Raw genomic sequence first — 7,702 nt, forward strand, 5'->3', positions numbered from 1 at the left:
CACTGAACTATTTCTGACTGTGAGGTAATTAGGGCCGACTGGATCTGTTTCTGCTCTCTGAGGTTTAGTCATCTACAGGAGTTGGAGCATTTTACACATGATGTGGGTAGTTTAAGAGCTGAGGCCCATGATCCTCACAGTCTCCATCCAGGACTTTCACTGTATGTCAGTTCAATAAAACACACTCTCTTCACACATACTGTTATATTAATCAGCTCTTTGAGGTACCCAGCACCATAATGTAATACGACAGTTGTGTTATGTGACCCCTGGGGAAGTTATCTTGGTGTTTGGAAAATGGAAAGACAACCACAAGATGACACAACTGCACTGATCTTTATGGACGTCCTCACACAGGTCAGAGCACCAGGTCAGGTCAGCGCCGCTGGAGCTACTGCATACAGGTGGTGGGTGGGTGAGGGGAGGAGTCACTGAGGTTGATACACTACTGTTTTCAATGGTAAATAACAAAATACGGTATGAACTCTCTGAAATAACAGGAGGATTGCTTGGACAGTATCCTTAGTATCAATGCTAGAGGTGGTCAGTTGTTAGCTTCAGGGTGCAGGGCAGCTGTGATGGGGATCATGTAATGTACTGAACACCTTAACACCACTGTCTAAGAAAGACAGACAAATTGCATAGAAGTCTTCACAGTAAATTTCATCAGGTATCTCATTAAAGTAAAAATCTATTTTGCACCTATATACCAACATAAATACTCCACATGCTTCTCATGCCCACTGAGCTGTGTCGTCAAGGCCATGCAGACACCTTCTAACTGCACGTGCGCAGGAGAAAAGTGGATTTAACCCGTGTTTTAGAGTTTTAGCTGTTGTAATTACACCGTGACTTCCAAGTGAAAAGATCCCTATTAAAGGCAGCAGAGTAAACATTTAAAGTATCACAACAAGCGCAGAAAAATGGCACAGAAGTATTTCAGTAGACACACCTCTGCCTCTACATTGAAACAGACCAACGCAAAACATCAGATCTACAACCTCCACTTTAGTTTATCTGTCCTCACACGTCACACATGACACTTTGACCGAGTTGTGTTTAAGTTATACATATTATTTAAATGCTTAGATTTACACTTGGCTCAAAAATGACTTCTCTACATATTCACACAATATATATTTTTAACTTCTGTCCCCTTGTGATATTGTCGCATGCAGATATCAGGTCATTAAAACTAAATAAAAGGGGAAATGAACCATTTTGCAGCAGTAGAAGAAGTGTAATTGTTTATACAGTAAACAATGTAAATATACTCAAAATAACAGTACAGAAGTAACAGTACAGAAGACGTTATTATAAGCAAAATGTTGTTTATTGTTAGTTACAGCATTTTATTGTTGTAGTTAGTGGAGGTGAAGATAGTTTTATCTACTTCACATACAGTTACGTACTTTAGTTCAGTGGATCCCACCCCGGGAATCGACCCCCTCCAAACGGTCACAAGATAAATCTGATGGTTGTGAGATTAATATGGTAGAAAAGAAGAAAAAGAAGAAAAGACAGCTGCACAAAATGATACTGATTTAGGGACTGTGCTGTTTTTGTGAAATATTGGATCATTTGACCTTGTTGGGCTTCAAACAATTATTTAATTGAAACCATCTGAGATGTTTGGAGGGGAAATCACTCTTTAGTTGGTCTGTAGCTGCAGCTGTCAGATAAATATAGTGGAGTAAAAACTATTAGATTTTCCTTCTGAGCATAAAATGGAGATACTCAAGTACAAGAACCTCAAAGTTGTACTTTGACACAGTGCTTCACTACATGTATTTACTTTACTCGGGTGCCATATTACTTACATTGAATACAATGGATTGTCACTTAACAATTTTTTTTACTGTCAACAGGAGAAAGATGTCATTTGATTGAAGTTGAATCCAACCACAGGCGCTGTTCTCTTTTATCTTTGCAAACAGCAGCGGCAATGGATTTTCACATTGAACAATACGACTGTTTTCTAGAAATGAAATACTAAATAAACCTACACTTGTGTAAATATTCAGCAGTGTTTTGGACTGTTATTCAGTTCAGTCCCAATCTCTCCAGCACAGTAAACCCCATCTTTTACAATCCTTCTCTTTCTCTCTCCCTTTCATTGTAGGTGTGGAACTATTGGCACTGTTTGTGCTGAATCATGTGGATATCGAACAATGACTGGCTGGACAAAACTGACAACTAATGAAATAACTTTGTGGGAGTGTGACACCCAAGGGAGGGGGGAGGCTACACGGTGACCCCTCATTTCAGTGTGCTGGGCCTATGGCAGGCCGATCTGCAGGCCAGCTTGGACGCTTTGGGTACTGTTGGCAAAGTTTCCACCCCTGGGCATCCCGTATATATTGAGCTGATCGTGCCATCACAAACACACTGGCACAGACAGGTACTGGTAAGGGGTTTATATCCGTTGTGCTGTATTTTGTTAAGTTTACATTTATAATTTTTTTTTTTTTAACCGCTTGTTTTTCTTTTGCAACTATGTTTTAGGTTTAATCTTTACAAACTCTATCCCATGCTGCAATGCAGTGATTCTATGTTCAGATGGTTGTGAATTTGTTTTGGAGGGACAGGAATGGGCACTTTTGAATATGAGAAAATAATAGAAAACAAAATCTGTAAAAGAGGGATTAATAGCAGTTTGAACTGCTCGGATTTTAGCTTTAATATATATATACATTTTTAGATTATGTGAACCTCCATAGATATTTATCAGAAACAATAAAATTACAATTTAGTCTTTGTTTCTTTTCAGTTTTATCCTTGCCGATCCGTTCACTATGGCCACAGACCACCAGAACCCTGCATCCAAGCAGCAGCAGCCAGGCACCAGTGCATTTAAGGTGAGGACAGGCAGAGACCGACTCAAACACAATTTACAACTTCCTCCTTCTTGTAAACACTTGTGCGCTCTCCTTATTTAGATGCTTGCATCTCCCAAAAATCAGATTGGCAACAGATGGACATGCTTGAAATTAAGACCAGTAGCTCAATAACACTCACAGAACTCTTTCACACATATTCTCTTCTTTTCTCCCTCTGGTACACAGCTGGTTATCTATGAGCAGGAAAACTTCCAGGGACGCTGCCATGAGCTGACTGGCCCCTGCAACAACCTCCAGGAAGCAGGCGTGGAGAAAGTGGGCTCCATACTGGTGCTGTGTGGACCGTGAGTGTGGGTCAGACACAGACAGAAAACAAGGAGATGACTGACAGACAAAGAGGGACTGACCCTCAATGAGCGGAGGGATGGCGTGGGAAAAAATGGACTGAAAAACAAATGAATATGTGGTACATATATTTAAGTAGCTTTATTTCCTGCACCAACCACAACCCTCCATCTTTTTCTCCTGTGGCCTCTCAGATGGGTGGGATACGAGCAGGCCAGCTGTAAGGGGGAGCAGTATGTGTTTGAGAAGGGGGAGTATCCTCGCTGGGATTCCTGGACCAACAGCAGGCGCAGTGACACCATTGTTGCATTCCGCCCGATTAAAGTGGTAAGACAGCACACTTTTTTTTACCCCCCCCCCCCCCCCCATCAGTCATCCCAACAGTGGCTCAACAAATCACCCACTGGATTGTTTTGTTGCTCTCTCAGGACAGCCAGGAGCACAAGATTGTCCTTTACGAAAACCCCAGCTTTGCAGGGAAGAAGATAGAAATCATAGATGACGATGTCCCCAGCTTTCACGCACACGGCTACCAGGAGAAGGTTTCTTCTGTTCGGGTTCAGAGTGGCACGTGAGTCCACCGTGCAAGAAAATGTTGTATGATACTCTTTTCACTGTCCTTTGACCTCTAACTGTGTCTTCTCACTTCTCCCTCACTCTCTGCTGCTGGTGCTCCAGTTGGGTGGGCTATCAGTATCCAGGCTACAGAGGCTATCAGTACCTGTTTGAAAAGGGGGAGTATAAGGACAGCGTTGAGTTCGGAGCCCAGATTCCTCAGATCCAGTCGGTGAGGCGCATCAGAGACATGCAGTGGCATCAGAGGGGCGCTTTTCACCCCGTCAACTAAGCTTGTGACTCTTCCCTGTCATGAACCCTGACCTCGGCCGCCTTACTCCCCGCCAGCAGCAAACCCTTTGCCCTTCATGTACACCACAAAGCATTTTGATATCTATTGCAGCTGTTGCAATAGTGACATTCTTTGAAGCAAATTAATAAATCTTTATTGCTTACATTTGACCTGGTTGTGTGGTTTACCTCTGATTTGCCGTCTGCTTACAGACTTCTCACCAACACTCTACAGGGAAGGATTTAAAGCTATGCCAGTAATGTTTATTAACTATTTGAATCATCTATGAAAGCACCACAGATGCATTTCAGGGCTTTCATTATTACAGCTTCATGTGCACATTTCAACCCCCGACCGCTAGGCTGTGCTGCAGACGTGTGAGTCACGCGCTGTTTTCCGGTGAGGAAGAGCTGACGGTACATGATGAAACAACATGCTACTTAACCCAGTCGTGTAAAACTTATCTTGTTTATGTAAGAAAAGTTATATTTTATCAGTACTTTTCCTCGTGTATTTCCTCCCCGCACTCTCAATTCAGACCTCGGTTCATCGGAAACTTTGGTATGAAATGTTAAATAAGATATATTTAACTATTAGCTTAACTTGGCTAGCGAGAAACACGTTTAATGTTGTTGATTCTCAGTTTTGGTGTCGCTGGACTTTAATCAAGCTACTAAACCTGATAATTAAGTGTCATTTATCGCGTGCTTTACCTGTATTAACCTATTTCAAAGAGTTATATGAAAGGTTGTAGTTGTCGTCGTCTGTATCAACTTCAGCCTAGTAAGTTTTTGTTGCTGGGGACAGACCCAACCTCACACCTAACTTAGCTAGCCAAGATTCACCTTCAAAACTGGCATTTTAAAAAAGTGTTGTTTCTTATCCAAAGTACATTTCCTGTAAAATAACGATTAAAGGCGTTTTATGAGTCATTTGTCCCAACTCTTGAATTCGGCATAACGTGAACACACACCAATCACTGATGTTACTGTGGCTTCTTACCTTTTTTCATAATGCCCGTATGTTGTAAAAGGTGAGTTAGCCAAAATGTCCGTGTGTAAATAGCTGCTCCATTTTGTTTTGCTGCACATTGTGGCACCAAGTAACAACACAGTAAAAGTTAATTAAAGTTAGTTTAATAAGCAAATTAACACCGAGTATAATGAATCACTGTTCTCCAGCTTATCACTGTTGTTGTATGTATGTATGTAGTATTGAACTGGGACACAGACAGTGTTTGCCTATGTATATTGAATCACATAGTGAGCTAATTGCCAGATTTGTAGTATTCTGTGTGATGAGCTCTTCTTTAGATAAATAATGTATTTGTCTGATAGAAGCTTTCCCAAAGCACAGCCAGTATATTAAACTTTTTGGAGTCTTAGATGTAGGTATTTCAGGGGTATGTTTACCAAAATAATACTGTAAAAATCACGAAAATCAAGTGTGAACATGGTGAAAGGATGGGATTTGATACCACAATGAATGATAATCCATGTACAGGAAACAGAGTGTATTGAAACATCTACAACAAAAAGATGGGGAATTATAGGTTAATTTGTTCACAGGAATTTGGCATGAAAATATTTGGGAACATTTGTTTAGCTAATTTCTAACATCATTCAACAAACTTCCTCCAACAGTAAAGATGCCTGTCCTGTGCAGCAGCTGTACTGAGAAACGAGCTGTGCTGAAACGTCCAAAGACGGGCCACTCGTTGTGTAAGGGGTGCTTCTTCTGGGCCTTCGAGGAGGAGGTACATCAGACGATCGTGGCAGCAAAGCTTTTCAAACCTGGGGAAATAGTGGGAATCGCCGCCTCAGGAGGGAAGGACTCTACAGTGCTTGCACATGTAATGAAGCTCCTAAATGAGCGATACAACTATGGCCTTGAACTTATGCTTCTCTCAGTGGATGAGGGAATCACTGGTTACCGAGACGACTCGTTGGAGACCGTAAAGAGGAATCAGCAACAGTATGAGCTGCCACTGAAGATTGTGTCTTATGAGGAGCTGTATGGCTGGACTATGGATGCTATAGTGAAGCAGGTGGGACTGAAAAATAACTGCACCTTCTGTGGAGTGTTCAGACGGCAGGCATTAGACAGAGGAGCCATCATGCTGAAAGTGGACAAGATATGTACAGGTAACTTCAAATCCAAATGGCATTATTAAAGTATCAGTGCAAGTTTTAACCTTGAAATATGATGGCAGCCTCAGTGTTAATGTCAAAGAATTTTTTTTTTTTTTTTAGAATTTGTTTCAATAGCTGGATGTGTTTTTTTTTGTACAGGTCACAATGCTGACGACGTGGCAGAAACGGTTTTGATGAATGTCTTGCGAGGTGACATAGCTCGACTGCGTCGCTGCACTGCCATCTCCACAGCCAGCGAGGGCGAAGGGGTCGTGCCGCGCTGCAAGCCCCTTAAATATGCGTATGAAAAAGAAATTGTTCTGTACGCTTACTTTAAGAAGTTGGACTACTTTTCCACAGAGTGTATCTACTCTCCCAATGCTTATCGTGGCTATGCAAGGACCTTTTTAAAGGACCTGGAGAGCGTAAGGCCCAGCTCCATCATTGATATCATTCACTCCGGTGAGAACCTGTCTGTGCGGGAGGGGGTGAAGATGCCTGTGCAGGGGACCTGTAATCGCTGCGGTTACATCTCCAGCCAAGCACTGTGCAAGTCCTGTGTGCTGCTAGAGGGGCTGAACCGAGGCCTGCCGAAGCTGGGTATAGGCAAACACCACCGTCTGCATGACAAAATCCTCTCCCAGCAGCCCCTTACCGAGAAGGAGGAGAGGAAGCTGAAATCAGTAGACTTTTGACAGTTATTATCACCTGTTTATTTACTATAGGACTGAAGATATATAATGAAATTTTAGAATAAACCACTTTTGTTGTGTTTTATATGGGAAAAGACTAGTCTAAGAAATCAAATCTCTTATTTGTTTTCATTCATCATTAATAGAATATTCATTAAGTTCATATGTTTGTTACATTCAATTTTTAGTAAAATTGAGAAAACCTGTTACACTGGTGTTGTGTCTTTACACCAGAATGTCCATTCACTTCTGTTTTACAGCTGCTGACCTGGATCACTGAGATACTATGTGGACACAGAAATGTGTGTTTACCTTAGGGTACTATTCAATAATAGCTGAATGGTACATGTATCCAGTGGTTTTTGTAGTAATTTGCCATCTGTACAACACACATAGGAGATGGGAAAAAGTGGAACATTTTCTGCTTATGTTAATGCTTTGGTATGAAATTAAGTATTTTTCTGTTTTCAGTTAATTATTAAACTTTGTGATTCAGCATCATTTGGATTTTTAAATACTAATTATCTACACACACCTAACAAGTGTAGTCCTGCGTTATGTGAGGTGCAGAGACAAGGACTTGCAACATTTTTTTTCATTTTCTAGTTAAATTTTACTGGAATCTCACACAGACAGCATGTTTTATTTCTTTATTTTATGCTACCTCTTATGTCCCACTGCACCAATCTCTGGGGAGGATATGATTACATTCATGGTCACATTCCAAGGTGTTTTATGAACTGATTTAATAAATGTGTTATCCCATGTTTTCAGTGTTGTCTCCATTTTTCTATGTTTTTTTTTCAGATGAGGAGGATGCAGCACTTAATGTATAAGCTGATGCTC

General features: G+C 41.2%; 2 protein-coding genes across 5 annotated transcripts; both read left to right on the forward strand.

Moving 5' to 3' along the window:
• Nucleotides 1-2,291: 2,291 nt before the first annotated feature.
• Nucleotides 2,292-4,202, forward strand: crybb2 (crystallin, beta B2). 2 transcript variants are annotated; one of them, XM_023394116.2, is made up of 6 exons: nt 2,292-2,407; nt 2,771-2,858; nt 3,066-3,184; nt 3,380-3,512; nt 3,614-3,756; nt 3,864-4,202. In XM_023394116.2, the coding sequence occupies exons 2-6, from the start codon at nt 2,796-2,798 to the stop codon at nt 4,030-4,032; spliced, it is 627 nt and encodes a 208-aa protein (XP_023249884.1). In that variant the 5' UTR covers nt 2,292-2,407; nt 2,771-2,795; the 3' UTR covers nt 4,033-4,202. The 2 variants fall into 2 exon arrangements, with proteins under 2 accessions (XP_023249884.1, XP_023249885.1); XM_023394117.2 differs by having other exon boundaries at nt 2,292-2,401.
• A 214-nt stretch (nt 4,203-4,416) lies between these two features.
• Nucleotides 4,417-7,623, forward strand: ctu1 (cytosolic thiouridylase subunit 1 homolog (S. pombe)). 3 transcript variants are annotated; one of them, XM_023393881.2, is made up of 3 exons: nt 4,417-4,593; nt 5,676-6,176; nt 6,324-7,623. In XM_023393881.2, the coding sequence occupies exons 2-3, from the start codon at nt 5,681-5,683 to the stop codon at nt 6,857-6,859; spliced, it is 1,032 nt and encodes a 343-aa protein (XP_023249649.1). In that variant the 5' UTR covers nt 4,417-4,593; nt 5,676-5,680; the 3' UTR covers nt 6,860-7,623. The 3 variants fall into 3 exon arrangements, with proteins under 3 accessions (XP_023249649.1, XP_023249650.1, XP_023249651.1); XM_023393882.2 differs by having other exon boundaries at nt 4,433-4,505; XM_023393883.2 differs by lacking the exon at nt 4,417-4,593 and adding an exon at nt 4,616-5,065.
• Nucleotides 7,624-7,702: the final 79 nt, after the last annotated feature.

Source organism: Seriola lalandi, unplaced genomic scaffold (assembly GCF_002814215.2).
Source record: "Seriola lalandi dorsalis isolate HSWRI2012SDOR001 ecotype SW California unplaced genomic scaffold, Sedor1 jcf7180002054945, whole genome shotgun sequence".
Taxonomy (NCBI): Eukaryota; Metazoa; Chordata; class Actinopteri; order Carangiformes; family Carangidae; genus Seriola; species Seriola lalandi.

Bases quoted from the DNA above. Each gene is read 5' to 3' on its own strand.
- crybb2 (XM_023394116.2), top strand. From the start codon at position 2,796: ATGGCCACAGACCACCAGAACCCTGCATCCAAGCAGCAGCAGCCAGGC. The intron at 2,859-3,065 runs GTGAGGACAGGC...TCTGGTACACAG, and splicing joins CAGGCACCAGTGCATTTAAG to CTGGTTATCTATGAGCAGGA. The intron at 3,757-3,863 runs GTGAGTCCACCG...CTGGTGCTCCAG, and splicing joins GTTCGGGTTCAGAGTGGCAC to TTGGGTGGGCTATCAGTATC.
- ctu1 (XM_023393881.2), top strand. From the start codon at position 5,681: ATGCCTGTCCTGTGCAGCAGCTGTACTGAGAAACGAGCTGTGCTGAAA. The intron at 6,177-6,323 runs GTAACTTCAAAT...TTTTTTGTACAG, and splicing joins AGTGGACAAGATATGTACAG to GTCACAATGCTGACGACGTG.